At 41.9% G+C, this 17,066-nt stretch overlaps 1 protein-coding gene across 17 annotated transcripts in view; it reads left to right on the top strand.

Annotated features, from left to right (window-relative positions):
* The window catches only part of LOC117258460 (membrane-associated guanylate kinase, WW and PDZ domain-containing protein 1-like), a 144,932-nt gene that overhangs the window by 104,740 nt on the left and 23,126 nt on the right, over positions 1 to 17,066 (top strand). For all 17 annotated transcript variants that reach the window (XM_033629402.2, XM_033629401.2, XM_033629400.2 and 14 more), the window contains 4 exons: positions 1,026 to 1,148; positions 2,209 to 2,394; positions 3,146 to 3,757; positions 13,345 to 13,379. In XM_033629402.2, coding sequence (XP_033485293.2) covers positions 1,026 to 1,148; positions 2,209 to 2,394; positions 3,146 to 3,757; positions 13,345 to 13,379 — 956 coding nt within the window. The remainder of the gene's footprint in view (positions 1 to 1,025; positions 1,149 to 2,208; positions 2,395 to 3,145; positions 3,758 to 13,344; positions 13,380 to 17,066) is intronic.

The following is a 17,066-nucleotide window of genomic DNA, read 5'->3' as shown; positions in this document are numbered from 1 at the left end:
AGCGCCCAATTGCTGCAATTTATGTCAAAAAATTGACTTCTTCTCAGAGCCATGATGCAGACGTCAAATATGAAAACACATTCTTAGATTCGGTGCGACTTACTCTTTTCTTTATATGTCACATATATATCATTATCCTGGAATAAATATCCATAAATCTCTGTATAAATCAAAGAAAAAAAGATGCTTTATATAACTCCTGAACATGCCTAGGAATGATCACATTTTTGCTTTTCTTCAGTGTCACAGTAGTCTGTTCATCTATGGGTACACTGCAAACAGGACAAGTTTTAATGGTGCTAATATGCCAAAATGTAATTACAAATAAAAGCTAAAAAACTGAAGCTCAAGTCGTAGTCCACACTCTTTGAATCCAAGGCAACATCATACTTCCTCTTTACATCCCCCAATGCCCTTAAATTATGGGAACTGTTGTTTTAAAATTTGGAGCCATATCATCCCCCACATGGAAGTAAGACAAGAATAATTAAAGTGATGACATCCATTAATATTATTTTTTACATGTTGCATTATCAATATTTTTTTTTGACGCTACTATGGCCTCATAATGTTTGCTACTTATATTCCTGACATACTGACACTCTCCTCTGTCCATCCATATCCAGATGTTTGCCCTGTGTTGAAAACCTCTGGACATACAGGCGCAGTTTTCTCGATTTTGTCTGAGGGCAGGCCCACAGTGCCAGACTTTGAAAACCCCTGCCTTAGCCTGCAATGTTATACAATTTAAACTGTTTTACATATATATTTTTTACATTACGACACTCACAAATAAGACGAGTAGAAGCTGATGTAAATGAGGAGCTAATTACAGCTGAGGCATAAAAGTCAATGGCAAGTATGTACAGTCTGTGCTCTGAGCTCTGTGTGTCTATACGTGCGTTGCTGTTCAGTGTTTCAATGTGTGCATGTGTGTGGCATGTAAATACACCTTTTGTGCTGAGCTTGTGTTGATGATGTGTGTGGGTGTGTGTGTGTGTCTGTGTGTGATTTTGCCTGCACAGAGTGGATAGAAGAGCACTCGTCAGCAGCGGCTCCGTTAGCAAACTACGCTCCAAACCACCTGGAGACCTACAGGGACCCGCAGGTCCCGCCAACTCTACCTCCCGTCCCTGCAGGAGCCAAACGTAAATCTTTACCTTCTCTCTATATACACGCTGTATACACTTTATTATTACTGCTTGACGGCTTCATCGCTCTTCACAGTGTCCCAAAGATAAATCATGTAGCTCAGATGAACAACAGAAACATGTGTTTACTTTATCCACATTTAGAATTCCACATATTGAATTTCTGCTCATTTGTTTACAGTCTATTGACTTGACGTTTAAAAAGGACACCCGCAAAGTCTGGGAAATTGAAATATATGTGAAATGACGATTAATCAGATTTTATTAAGAATTACAAGTTTGGCTTTCAACGATGATTTTGTCTCGTGTTATAAATCCAGTGCACCCTTTTCCTTTACTTTGATGCACTCTCTTATGTCAACTTGGTGACTTTCTCACTAAATTTAGCGATTTTTCAGACCGTCTTTGTTACTTTATTTCTAAAAAGTGACCAGCGACAGATGTGGCTACGTATTTAGACCATCACATAAAAAGCAAGAAATATAAATAAATTATATAACCGCACAGTAATTGCAGTCAATGGCTCTTTCTCCTACTGCACGTAGTCTCTTCCTTTACTTTCGGGCCATTTTTATATTTATGTGAAATATATTATTTATGGATATTAGCATTTTTCTATATTTTTTATTTGTTTTCAGCTGATTTATATTTAAAGTTGTAGAAAATCTACTTTTAAAAGACATTTTTAAAGTTCAGTAAATGCATAATGTCTCCAAAAGTCAGTAATCATGTTAAATAATCTCAATATTGACAACAATGATCATGATTGAGTTTTGCCATACACGAGCAGCCCTTTTACGACCAAACTGTTGTTGTCAACATGTCAAACTCCAAGGTTTCCATGCATCAGCAAACAACACCTCTAATAACCAGTCGACTGTTTGGTAACCTGCCACAGCCAGTGTTAATAGTGCCTAACCTGAAAGGAATCATCCATCTCAGTTTGCAGATTTGCCTATATATAATCTGATATGAGAGACATAATTACTATCAAACATAATTCAGGAGTGTTGAATGATGGCCACAAAAATAAGAGTTGTTTTTCCTTGCTCTGCAGGAGGGAAGCCTTTCTTCACAAGAAACCCAGCAGAGCTCAAAGGAACCTTCATCAACACAAAACTGAAGAAGAGTCGCCGCGGCTTCGGCTTCACCGTGGTCGGAGGCGACGAGCCGGATGAGTTCCTGCAGATCAAAAGTCTGGTGCTGGACGGGCCTGCGGCCGTGGATGGCAAGATGGAGACAGGTGCAGTACATCACCACTGTCCACAGGGGGCACTGTTTTCATTCAACACACTTCCTCCACTTCATCTGTTTGTTTTCAGTGCTACTCATGAGCCCAGTCCCAGTGTCCTCCATTATGCTCTACACTCACACACCTCTGAAAGTCCATGATGGCTCAGGGCTGTCCCACTGTAAATTCAGCAAGTGCTTAAGGGCTCCTGTGTGGATTTTATTTAGCCCTTTATACCATTTCCATAAGTCTGCATCTCTGCAGACCTTGCTTGAGGGGATAACCCATAATGCAAAGCGTTATTGATGGAAAATGGAGATGATGAAGGAAGTGCACATTGTGAGAAAAATAAACAAAACATGCAGAAATCACAAGATGAGATTCTCCTGTTGATTAGAAGCACGCATGTTGCTAACTAGGACTACCTGTTTGTTTTATGACATTTATGACATGACTATCAAATATATGGATTAAGTCCCGCAGTAACAGGGTTATTTGAATGTGGGTACTGAAGTTCAGGGTTGCAGGGGGCTCAATCATGTCCCAGCATACACTGGATTTGAGGCACAGTACACCCCTGTTAGGACGCCTGTTACAGGCCCTCAAGTGTTCTCGCTTCATTACACTGAATAATTGAACTTCACACAACTGGGGAATAAAACTAAACAACACCAACAGTGTTTTGACTTGATATATTAACAGTAAATAGCTGTGAATTGTTTAAATGACGGCGTCGCTAACAGTATAATTCTCCCTGTTGCAGGTGATGTGATAGTCAGTGTGAATGACACCATTGTGCTGGGCTACACCCACGCTCAGGTGGTGAAGATCTTCCAATCCATCCCCATCGGTTCCATGGTGGACCTGGCCTTATGCCGTGGCTACCCGCTGCCCTTTGACCCTGACGACCCCAACACAAGCCTGGTGACCTCAGTGGCGATCTTGGACAAAGAGCCTATCATCGTCAACGGGCAGGAGACGTTTGACTCGCCATCCAACCAAGCCGGACCTGTTAACGGCATGAGGGAACCGCGGCCGCACAGCCCCTCGGCTGAGGTGGCGTCAAACGGCTCGCACGGCTACTCCAGCGACGTGGTCACCCTGGCCTCCTCCATAGCCACCCAGCCCGAGCTGATCACCATCCACATGGAGAAGGGCGACAAGGGATTCGGCTTCACGATTGCAGACAGCCTGACGGGAGGAGGGCAGAGGGTCAAGCAAATAGTGGACTATCCGCGCTGCCGTGGCCTGAAGGAGGGGGATATTCTGATGGAGGTCAACAAGAGAAACGTCCAGAATATGAGCCACAATCAGGTGGTGGACCTGCTGAGCAAATGTCCCCGCGGCAGTGAGGTCACCATGCTGGTTCAAAGAGGTATGTATTACATCTTGATGTCAGATGTTTGGATTAGAAGATGCGGGAACTGAAGTTCTGAAGCCAAAGGATGTGTGATTTAGAGCACAAAGGAATGTTCTGTTGTCTGCTGAACAGACAACAGCTTGAATAGCTGGCATGGAAAGAGCGACATAATGAGAAGGCAGGAGAGAAAAGTGAGGAAGAGAGTGGGTGGCAGGTTGAAAATGCTCGGACTGGATGGGATGAAATGAGGAGAGGAGAGGAGAGGAGACGATGGGCTGAGTTAGCATGGCAGTCGATGAGCAGATGAGTGTGGGAAGGAGTGGGAGGCTGGGTAAAGAGGCGAGATGGATGAATGAGAGGCGAGGGGAGGAGGAGCACATTAGGTCAGGGACTCGTATATGTTATGAATACGGATGCTGCTGAATTGGACCTCAAGAGACGTTGTCACTCTTTGTGTTTGCAATCTCTCTGTTGCCTAAAAGATAATTGGGTATTGTGAGGGGTGTTTATTTTCTGCTCGGGACATGGTTTATTTTGAAAATACTGTAGTTGGAATGTGTAAGTGAACGGAGATCAGAGCCTGTTTTAATGGGAGCAGAAAATGACTGAATGTTTTATTGATTTTGATCAGAAAATTAAGTATTCATTTGGCTTATGCTCTGCTATCTGTTATGGCACGCTATTTTGTGGATTTACAACCTGTTTACTTCCATACTGCACCATTCATGTTCCTACACACTATGTCTGTAGCCTGGAGTGACCCCGGGATAAATGTTTTTCTCATTGAAATGTCAAAACAAAACAAATTGTTTGCCCGAGTGCAACGTATCCTCACAGACACTGAATGACATTGGAGGCCCCTCATTTGTGTCCACTCCTTATTGTTGTTAAATTGCTGTCCACGCCGCCTGACCCACATCTCTATTACTGGCAGGTTGGGATATGCACCCGACATCAATTATGCCCTCTAATGAGTTGACCTTGTGCACTGCTGCTGGAATAACCCTGCTGTATTGTGTTAAATGTCAGCATCATTATGGGCTTGTGTGAGTGTATCTTGAGAGAGAGAGGCTGATGCAGGTCAGCGTTCCTTTTCACCAGAGCGCAGAGGTTCAAAGAGAGCAAGAGCAAGACAGAGAGGAAAATGAAGGAGAGGATAAGTGGGAAGGAGGCGGCTACAGGCAGTCACCGGGACAGGAGAGGTGACTGACAGCGGCGTCCATCATCTCTGTTAGCTCTGACACCAGCCTATCATTATTGTGAGCACAGGTGAGAAGCCAGGTGTTGAGGGGCAGAAAGTGAGCACACACAGGCAGCCAGGGCGTCGCTATTAAGAATAATAAGCTTCTAATTAACTGTCGGACATGCAGTTGAGTTCTGCTTGTAAAACACACAAAAACAAACGATAGGTACTGAAACAATTTGTTTGATAAGTTACTTTGTGCATAAACAGATTTTTTTTCCCCCAAAAGAAACCAATTTGCTTCAATGAGCAAAAACAGCCTGTGGTGAAATTCTGACAGTGTCACAAATTTAGGAGCAAATTCTCACAGTGTGACTGCTGCTACGACCCACGCCTACAAACTGAAAAATCAGAATAGGACACAAAATGATGCAGAATACACACACTGCCCTCAACACTTCATAAGCAACTATTTCTAATGAACGTTTAGGGGGGAAAAACGTACATAGATACAAACCAAAACAAGTTTGTGGGACTTTGGCAGAGAGGAAAACCTTGCAGAGCTAAAGAGCAGCGCATGTGGATGATGTCAGCTGAAGACGTGCCTCTGTAATGTACCTCTTTACATCACATTCAGCAAATTCACCACTCATTTATCGCACAGTCTGACACACCTCAAACTGAAACTGTCTGACACAGACCAAGATTTAAGTAAAGCCACCTTGCACATTGTGACATGCAATAAACTTCATGATCGTTGTTGTCTCAGGGGAAATTAGCAAAGAACGGATTGCGGCTACTGTCAGCAGCACCATCGGTTACATACATCTAGAAAAACAAAGATGATTTCACACAAACATTGTCACAGTCAATAACCGACAAAGCAACAGGCTAAAGCCCCAGGCTTATTTTTGTCTAACCTATATCAACCAAATAATAACTCAGAATATTAATTATAAGTAAATTAATAATCAAATACATCACACTCTAAATTATAATCCGCAAATCTTTTATATTTTAAGGCTTTTTTAAAACTCAGCAGAGAGTTACACAGTTTCAAATCAGAGTCCATTCCATAACTTGACTCCCAAAACTGGAACACATCTGTACTTCACATTGGTTCTGACTTTTGTGTTTCATAAATAAGCAACCCTTTTAAATTATAATTTCCCTCTCTTAATCTAAAAACAAATTTGAATACAGACAGTAAGGTTGCTGTTGACAACTCAAAAAAATAACTTCCAGTGTTTTTAAATACATAATGTCTGGAAATTTTAAGGTGTCAGATGCTATAAACAATTGATTAGTAGATTCCTGATAACCTGCTTTATGTTTTATTCTGAAGTTTGATCATATTTAATTTGTATGCATTTCCCCAAATTTCAGCAAAGTAGGACACGAATGGTATTACAAGTGAACAATGCAATATATATAGATTTAACAGCTCCCTTGTCTTTTAGAGAACAGTAATAGATTTAGATATTTTTCCTTTATTAACAGAAACTGGAGGTCAAGGTCCAATTCGCAAAAGATATTGCTTATTGATATGATAGTGCAAACATGCCCATAAAGTTTTGGAGAAGAGTGCAATTTCCCCTTTGTTTGCAGTTGTCCATGTGGCAAAGTATAAATATTGTTTTTGTGGCAAGAACACAATAGGCTGAACGTTGGTAGAGAGAGAAAGGAAACTGTGCAGACTGTGAGCTACAGGTTCTGACTGATAGGGTGCAAAGGCATTCCTCAAAAATTCAGCAAAGAATTAAAACTGATCCGTCAGTGGCTTCAGTTACCACCAACTCTCTGAAGATGCTAATAATTTCACTGTAACTGTGTGTGACTACTTGTGCTCATCTTTGTGAGCTGGACTGTTTTTGCAATGAGGTTTTTTTTGCATCGGAAACTACCAATTTTGCGTCAAACATGCATATTACCTAATTTATATATGTGCACATAACACAGAAGCACCAACATGCTATGAGCTTGGCAGCACAGCTTAGTGTGCATTTCACCTGAGAATTCCAGTTTCTTTTCGTCTTATTTGTGCAGGTTTAGTGGCTCCAAAAACACCACGCAATCCTTTTGTGAATTCAACCATCACCGTGTAAAGACACCTTCAGTCTTTCAACAGGCAAATTATCAAAAAAATGTCACTCACTCACTGTTCCAGTCACTCAAATGTGAGCATTTGCTTTTTTTCTGCTCTTAATATCAATGTAAAATGAGTGTCTTAGGGATTTGGGTTGTTGGTCGCACAAAACAAGCAATTTGAAGACGCCACCTTGGGTTCTGGGAAATTTTGATGGGCATCTTCTCGACTAAATAACTGATGTGATGAATCCAAAATATGCATCAAAGATTAATCAACAGTAGAAATAATCATTAGTTGCAGCTGTACTCTGTAATAACAGCTCTCTCTGTCTGAGAATGATGCGGTAACCTTTCAAGTGATCGCTAGCAGCTCGCACATAATCATTCACAAACAACAATTATAGGAGCTAAGAGGAGCGGGGTGAGGCGAGATAAGAAGAGAGAGCAGAGGATGAGAAATAGGAGGGCCAGGGATCATGTTTTGAGAAAGTGGAGGAGGAGGATTAGAGGAGAGAGTGTGAGATTTGCTGAACAGCGCTGGAAGTTTAGCGGAGGGAGCGTGTATGAGAGGATTGGTTAAGAGAAGCACAGGCGGAGGAGAAGAGGAGGAACAAGGTGGACTTCAGCTGGAGGAGAAGAAGCCTTAATCTGTTCATCTGTGACTCATCAATCTGCACTGTCTGACTCAGAGTCAGCAGAGTCTGTTTTTAAGTGAGGGTACAAAGCACAAGGTCAAGCAAATACAACACCACAATCATTTTTCACTGAGATCGTGTTATTTTGTTTCGACCAGCAGTTGTTATATTCCATTTTTTAAAGATCTGATTTCTTTGCAGTGGATTGGTTTGTGTCACAGATGTTGCAAAATGTTCTCATTTAAAATTAAAAATAAGCTTATGGCATTGACGAAATGTTGAAAAAAACTGAACCTAACATAGAGTCTAAAATTGAGATTGAGCTGTCTGCGTTATCAGATGTTCACAACAAAGCGAGAAAAACATATTTTGCAACACTACACCAGTTCTGCAGTTTATCCCAGGAGGCAGCATTGCTCTGAACTCAGCAGTGTCAGAGTAGTTTGCTCGTGGCTAATCTCAGATAGATACACAGCGAGTTCAGAAGCTTCACAAGTAAAAAATTCAAATGTGTTTTGTCACATAGCATTCGCACAAGGCTGTAGTGCATTTGTGCCATAGTGCCATTACCTTAATGCTCCCTGCCATGACAGAACAGTGCACCTAAAATGAACAGAGCCACATTTTGGCTTTTGGATTGCGCAAAAAGTGATCTCTCCAGTTTCAATTCTGTGGCAGTCGAACACTTAGAAGAGGGGAAGCAACATGTCATCATGTGCAATGGAAAAAGACGAGAGGTGGAAAAGGCTGTAGTGCTAATAAAGTAGCTGCTGTGTAGGACTGTGTGGTGACAAAAATGGAAAAAGCCAGATAGGCACGTTTAAACCTGAAAGTAATGTTTTTTATAACTGACATCCTCCTGAGACCCTGTGTCCTCATATGTGGACCTTATTCGTCACTGTGCTCAACTTAGACCTCCTGTCCTCATTCGTGAAGTCTTTTTTGTACCATCTAGTGGTAGAAAGAAAGAGCACATACAATAATCCATGTAAAAACAAGATGGCAGTCATCTCTGCCAAGTCAGTCTGCAGCCGATCCCGACACAAAAGTGAACAAGGTCCAAAACCTGATCACATTAAATGATTGAATTGTATTTATTTGTGATAAATAACATTTCTAGTTTGATATGTCATACAAATTTTATCATTTTTAACAACGGTAACAAGCTAAGATGCTGTTTATTAGAAAGTATGCTAACACTTTACTTGAAGGTATCTACATAAGGGTGACATGACACTGTCATGAACTTGTCATAAACAGTATGTACATGTCATAAGCGTTTATGACTGCTGTCATTAAGTGTCATTCAGTTTTCGTATTGACAAGTTGACATTGGTTGGGTTGTCTTGATTATGACACCCTGACATTAATTAAAGTGACATTACCAGAAGATGTCTTTGTCATGACAGGTTGACATTAAATTTGTTTGGGATGTCCTTATGACAACTTTATATTAACCAGGATGACATTACCAGAAGATGTCTTTGTCATGACAAGTTGACATTAATGTCAAGGTGTCATAATCAAGACACCCCAAACAATGTCAGCTTGTCATTATAAAAACCGAATGACACTTAATGACAGCAGTCATAAACGTTTATGACATGTACATAATGTTTATGACAGGTTCATGACCGTGTCATGTCATAGTTATGACACTGTCATGTCACTCTTATGTAGATACCTTCAAGTAAAGTGTTACCAAAAGTACTCGTTTGCAGACATTGGGAATTTTTCATCAGCTCGTTGACGGACATTAGGACATTATTTTCATCTCCTATGACAACATTAGGGCTTTATTGTTAATAATAATAATAATAATAATAATGATACATTTTATTTATAAAGCACTTTCCAAAGTTCTCAAAGTCGTTTGAGGATATTTGGACTTTATTTATTTATTATCTTTGACAATGTTTAATTTTTTATACTTATCAGGCCCTACTAATCTCAAATAGTGAGGAAAAACTGAAAATGCATACCAAACAAAAGTTCGGGTCTCAGGAGGATATTCAAATGTCATAGTGTAGTGTGTAGTGTAATACCACTTTGATTTGACAGGGAATACTTGACATTTTGGACATACATACAAAATATAACAAGGCAGCAACAACTTTTCTTTTCTTGGTTAGTAGCAGAGAACAGCAGAATGACTGTAGTAAACATTAACAATAAGAGAGAGTTGGAAAGCACAGCTGGTACCGGTGTATTGGTGGTACTGAAGCTGTTTCAAATATTCAGAATTGATATATATAGATATTTAAATATTTTTGACAACACTAAAATGGCTGCATCTAATAACGCTGCACACATTTTGCAAGGAAAAATATATTTCTTTACATCCTGTCAGTAGTTGCATGTGCGAACATGTACCTGTTAAAAACCTGCATTATTACCTGAAGCGTTCCAAGTCTCGGAGATTTTATATTTTCCAATAAAATGTTAAAGATAACATCTGGTGTTTTCACACACAGGATCTTCTCCTGTAAAGGAGGCCAGGCCAGCAATGACTCCTCCATCTTGTCTTCCCACCGTTGTTGCCATGACAATCGTGCACAGCGCTCCTGTCCCCTGAGAGACAAGAGAGAAAGAAGAGAGAAAATGAAAAGACAGAGAGAGGGGATATATAAAATGTGGAGGAAATGAAGGTAGAGGAATGAAATATGGTGATAACAGACGACGAGGGAGAGCGAGACAATATAATTTAGAGCAGATGAAGAGAGGGGACTGCTGGATAATGGCGCAATCTTATAAGTAGAGCAAGGACAAATGTTTACAGGTTTGGCTCAACAAAGGAGAACATTACTCATGTTGCACACCCTCTAACAATGTATATAGAAAACGTGGAGGAAGGACCATTCACTGGCTGTGTGGGCTCTGCACAGACCCACCAAGGCCACAGCTTCAACAGCATATTGAAACACAGGGCCATTCACACGCTGCAGAGTCAGTTTGAAAAGCTCCAGCTCACTCACACATTTGTACCCACACAACTGTGCACAAACACTTTTTTTCTGTGTTTTACTGAACTTGTTACTTGCTGCTGTTTGCATGTGTGATTTCTCAAAAGTCGATCTCTATGTGAGAAGTTATTTTGATGAGGATGGGACAGAAGGCCAGGACATTTTTTTTTAAAGGCTGACAGAGAAAGGAAGAAGGTGCTACTTGGCATGTGCTCATACTGCTCAGATTGATAACATGAACCTGTCTTTGAGCCTGCCTCTTACTGCTGTTCAGTAATTCTCATTAGCATATTTCTTTGTTAGTCTGTGTGTTCACTTCATTGTCTACTGTAAAAGAAGGGAAGGAAGCAGCCCCCACACTAATGTTAAGAGCCAGTTTAGGTCACCAAACAACTGATGGTGCTCGCTTTCACTTCCAATTTGTTTACTGCCTCTCTCATTTGAATGATTATGGACACCGTCTTAGTCAGTCAGCTTGAAGGTTTCCTCAATAATAGTAAAAATCAGCCTTTTAAGCCAGTGTTGCATCCTCAGTGATGAAGTCTGTTGTGGGGTATTGTGAGCAGAGCTTTACTGTCATTCAGCAGCTTCAGCAGAGTAAGAAATATCAGGATTATAGCCTTGGTAGATAATGCTACATGCGTGCCTGCATACTTGTTAATGTTTGTGCTCTGTGCATAAATAAATGCACCTTCTTCCATACCTACCTGTACGGATATTACATATGTATGGCATTCATGCATTCATGGATGCTTCTACACAGTTGCGTGTGCAGGAAAATGCTATTCCCGTATTTCTTTTCGCCGAGCATCAGCTGCTCATAAATGTTACATTCAGCCACATTCGATCAAGTCTGAATTTACACGTGTGCATCAGCATCACGATGCCAGAGGAAGTTAAGCAGATTTAAAATCTGCATCATGCATGAAGATGCGTTCACACCGTGCAGCATGTAAATCAGCTGTTCCAGCTGACACAGCTACAGTGGATGAATGTGGAGCTGGGGGTCAGGCTACGTCAGTTCCTCCAATCTTTATTCCCCTTCAGTTCCATGCCCAAATTTACTAACCATATGGCCATACTTAAATTTATTTCCTATATGCTTGATGCTAATTATGCTGACCTCGTTGCCAGTTTGAAGATTTCCAGAGGTTGTTTCAAAGTGAAAGGTTTTTTATTGACCTCCCACACTGTGTAATTCAGGGCTCCTGGGTCATATAAGCTGTTGTTGCAATGGGAAACACTTATTACCTTCTGATGTGTGTCCTTCCTGAGTCAAACGCACACACAAAAACATTCATCAGCACGTCAGCAGCTGGGATGTTCCACTTCCTCCAGTAACTGGCACCCCATAATCTGAGGGAGAGAGAGAGAGAGAGAGAGAGAGAGAGAGAGAGAGAGGGAAAATAGGGAGGATAAATTATGAATCGTGTAGAGAGAGGGGCTTTGCAGCAACAGAGAGTTTTAACATTTAATGATTTTTTGCCAATGCAGCAGAAAGAGCCTAAGATGGATGCTTGCATGTTGTTGCATGTGTTAAAGTCGCTCCATCAATACCTCTGGTAGGTTTTTCTTGGTGCATGCACGGTATCAGATGTTGCAGGAAAGAATATGTTTTCATCGGCGTCTGGAGTGAACGGATCAAAGGTCATTAATGTAAATGTGGTGTGCTGCTGCCACTGCTGTTTACACCTCATATTTAACAAAGCAGACGGCTGTCACCATATGCAGAACTACTACAGAACTGTGTGGTGTAAACCATCAGGTGGAGTGTGGCTTGTGTTAATATGTTTGAAGTAGAGGAACCTACATGCTGAATGAATTGCTGGGATGAGATGGCGGTGAAAATAAAGCAGTTTCAGTGGGAATGTAGATGATTCCCTACACTGGTACGCTGTGAATCCTCTCCCCTGACGACTGGCTCCAAGTATTAATATTTCATTAGCACAAATGAGATTGATCTTCTTGGTGACTCTCTACAGTGTGTTAACTGGTATATAAGAGAGAGGGAGCAATAGAGGCAGATAGAGGGAGAGAAAGTCATGGTGCACGGGAGAAGACGAGGGGGAGGGAAGAAGAGAGGAGAAAAAAAAGGGCAGAGAGAGAAGATCAGCTTCTCAATGTAAGCCTTGAGCAAAGCAGAGGAGTGGAGAGGAAACAGCTCTGTAGTTACTCAGAAGATGTGCATAGTAAGGCAGAAGCTCAAGCTTTCCTTTGATATGATGCTCAAGCTGCTGAGCGCTTTCTCAGTGGGTAATAGTTGAGATTCTGCTCGAGAGCTTGTCTTGGAGACAGCTGGGAAGTAGACCGGAGGAGGGGGGGTGGGATCTGTGGCTGCTTGTGGAGACCTGTAGCTTTGACCAGCAGTCCGGGGCTGCTGCAGCATAAGTCAGCCTGTCTGATGCAGATAGATCAGTTGCTCCTCTTCTAATAGCACGGGTGAGAGCGCTGAGTGGAGCGGGATACAGCACAGGGGGAGGAGATCACTTAGATTAGCGAGCAGCCTAGCGCAGTGTGTTGCTCACAGAGAAAGCAACAGAAAGGAGGAAGAGGAGGAGGAGGAGGAGGAGGAGGAGGAGGAGGAGGAGAGAGAGCCGGGGCCAGTTGCGCTCTGCTCTGCAGCAGGAACCAGGGTCCACCCGTTCGTCCTGGGGAGTTTTTGATCGGAGGGGACAAGGGAAGAGCATCGCAGGTCATTAATGCTCTCTCTGTCTCTCTGCCGATGTTTTGCAGGAGTGGTGCCAGCCAAAAGGAGTCCAAAGCTGGTGGTGAGTACTGTAATCTTCAGCTCTTTTGTGCATGTGTGTGAGTGTGAGTGTGAGTGTGTGTGCATGTCAGCTCTTCTGAGTGAAAGGAGCGCTATTTAAAGAACAAAAGACAGAGATGTGATATCAAACTCTTGTTCTACTGTTCTGCATCCAGAGCTTCTGGAATCTTTTCATGTCATTCAGCTGCCATCAATCCTCTTCACTTCTCTCTCAGTCTGCCACTTTGACTTCTTTTATTGTTTTCCTCCTCTTGCTTTCTTGCCATTTCTCTTTGTGTTATATCCCCTCTCTTTCTCTCTGCACCCCTCCACTCCTGCCATGCTGCCATCCTGTGACTGATTAAGCATAGCCTAGGCAGAACAGTGTAACAGTGACCAGCTGTTAGGGAGGGCAGACAGCCACAGCTGAGGGAAGATGGGAGAGAGGCATGAAGGAATAGGATAGGGAAAAAAAAGGATGTGTATGAGGGAGGGGAAGACCAGTGTGGAGATGGCTTGTCCCACAACAGTGAATCACTATGATAGCCCACAGATACAGAGGACGCGCTGAGGCTAACAGACAGGGAGAGGAGGGCAATGACGACAGAGTAAGCTGCAAGCAAAGCGGAGGCAGATTGGGGAAGCTGGAGGAGAGATTGCAACAGATTGCAATGTGACTCGTAGTTGTGAGGGATAAGAGAGGATGGGGAAAGAGGGGAGAAAGAGGCAGAAAGACCAGCTCTGTGAGCAGCGCGAGGGTCTCTTAAGGGACAGCGCAGTTATTCAGGAGTTTAAAGAGCAAACGCCTCCTCATTTTTACGACTCATCTCAACCTGATAAAAAAATCAATACCAGCTCAGAAGAGATGCCAGTGCGGCTTTAAATTACTGTCACCCTAATTCACCCCTGGAGAGCCACTGAGTTATAGTAGAAGGACGTTTCCTCTGGACAGGCTCATCCAAGGTCACTGATGGGTCCAATTCCCACCACTTGAGTGGAAGCAAACCTTCTGCTGTGTCTCTTGATCGACATGAAAAGCCTCTCAGCTAGCTGGATATTAGCATTAGGATTAGTTTGAAAATGGTATCAGTCAGGGCTGTGGGTGTTACCTATTCAGGTCACATGTCACGGTGGGCAGAGGGGTGGGTGCTGGAAGGGGGTCGAGCGGGGCCGATAGTGGCACTGCCTGACTGTCACTTTGAATTAGCTTTCCAGTGATGAAAAAGCCAGTTTTCCCCTCTCTGTGTTATGTCAGTGAAATGTCACGCTGCATGCGACTTCGTGTCAGCGCCGAACGACCATTTTGCCTCCAGTTGGGAGTCTAAATAAATGCTCACAGTAAACTCCCATATGCAAGGGAGACTGTGCTGTCTCAACCCATTAAGCAAGTCTCAAATGATCAGATGAGGAGTCAATTTTGCATGGCTGTTGTCCTCATTAAGAAGCATTACTGTATTATTTGACCCTTCGTCTCGTACAGTGTGATGAGTGAGAGACTGGGAGACTGTGCCATGACTTCTCTACCATTTCACGCACCGGTTTAATATTCACACCAGATCAAAAATGATTCAGTTGTCACACTGGTGCTTGTCAGTAATTGCATTTTCTCAGTAAGGCTCATTTTTCATAAAGCTGTAAAGTCTTTTATAATGTGCATCTGCAAGTAATAACATGGTGATATTTACATTTTCTGGTTGCAGAATCAGAATACAAAGATTACAGAGAACCATATGGTGCCTCGCAGCACAGCCCAGGAAAAAATTCATGAAACTCCACTGTATATATTGTCCAATGTCGCTCTGCATTAAAACAGTGCATGGGGCTTCGTCGGTGGGGGTGTGTTGCTTCGTGACCCAATGAAAAATGAATCAGGAAGTCCAGTTAGAGTAAGAGATAAATGAATTTTAAGACATAACAGGTGCAGGATTTTACAGTACAAATCAGATTAAATTGTTTTGCCAGACAACCCTGCGTTTTTTGCTTGAGCCCCCCTGTGTTTGTTGTGTTTTTACACGCAGAGCTAATGTCGGTCTGAACACGGCCTAATAGGCAAGATTAACACTAAATATTTTAGTTGTTAAAGGAGCAGTGTGTAGGATTAAGTTGCATCTAAAGGTGAGTATTATAGATTGCAAGTGGCTGAAACTTTCCAGTGTACCAAGTGTGAACTCCCAGACCTAGAGTTGTCTTGCTTTGGTCCGAATTAGCGGCTAATATTGTTAAAAAGTTCCATAATTGCGTCGAGTTGGTTCATGTTCTCACAGCAGCATTTACAAGTGGACCAGATCAAATGTCTTGCGCGAGAAAGCTGCTCTTGATTGGTCAGAATTTCCATGTGGGAAAAATCCAGGAAGTAAACAAAGGGTTGAAGAAGAGTACACTTGCAAGATAAATGTGATACTTTCTAATATCACAATGGAGAGACAACTACGCAGGTTGATTTTAGCGCTGCTCATCGTGGACTATATTGCTGTCATTGTTCATTTTAGTCAAACCATACAGTTTGAAAACGAGGCGCGGCTCCAACTAGAAAACAATGTTTTGATGCATTGGATGTGCTGAATGTGCATATTAAGGCAGTACAGGAGGAGGTCACATTAATAATCCTCCAGGACTCTAACATGCTCATGTTTAACCCAAACAATGTGTCATGTGACTGCAGTTACACATTTTCACCACAAACGAACTGCACCAGAGTTCGTTTGTAACCAGACCAAGACCACCTCTTCAAGAAGGTCTCAGTCCGGTTGTTTTGGTGCACACCTGAGTGTGATTGCTGTGTTCACACCTGCCCAAACGAACCGCACTTAGCGGGCAAACAAACCTGAGTTCAATTGAACCGAACCAGACAGGGCAGGCTTCTTTCAGTGGTCTTTGTTCATTCTTACCAGGAGCCAAATTATCAGTGAAAGTCTCTTCCACTCTAAAACAAACAGACAAGGTCATTAAAACTGGTAAAGACCCTGAATAAAGCAGTTTAGTTTTTAAAAATCAGGTGTTTTTCTGACACTGTTTGGGCTAACAACGGTGCCCGATACAAAAATGCAAATGTTCCTATCTACAGCCAGTGTTTAGTTTGTCCATTCTGGACTATTGTAGAAACACGGCAGACTTCATGGACAAGAACCTACTCCTTATATAGAGTAAAACGGCTCATTTTAAGGCAACAAAACCACAACAATTCTTATTTTCAGGTGATTATGAACTAGATAAACATACTTGTTATACTGTATTCCATTTCGGACAAAATATTCCCCTAAATCCTACACGCCGGATCTTTACACCATTTTTTAATTTCACTGTTTAAAAAAGTCTAACTAAAGCAATTTCAGTTAACTGAGTAGCAACAAAATATTCATAATAATCTCTGCCGCTGAGATTTTACAATTTCCTTTATACCAGATTTTACACATTCCTGTTTCAATGGAGACCAACCTTGGTTCTATGCGCAGGTTTTCTGTGTACAAGACCTTCTGCGATAAACAAAGAATCGTGGTATTCATAAAATGAAATATCTCTGTTCACTGAAACTCCCTTCATATTTCAATCTGTCTTTGTCTCGCAACCATGGTAACCAAGTCATTTCTCCTCACACTCCAGCAGCAGTTTTAGTGAGAGATATTCTACTGCAATGTCTAAAAAAGATGACCTTGGACGCTTTTTCTTTCTCTTTGTCCTCCATCAACACTTTTCTCACTCATCTCTTTTC

This window comes from Epinephelus lanceolatus, chromosome 8 (genome assembly GCF_041903045.1).
Source record: "Epinephelus lanceolatus isolate andai-2023 chromosome 8, ASM4190304v1, whole genome shotgun sequence".
Taxonomy (NCBI): domain Eukaryota; kingdom Metazoa; phylum Chordata; class Actinopteri; order Perciformes; family Serranidae; genus Epinephelus; species Epinephelus lanceolatus.
The sequence above is the reverse complement of the archived record's forward strand: the minus strand, read 5'-3'. Positions and strand labels throughout refer to the sequence as shown.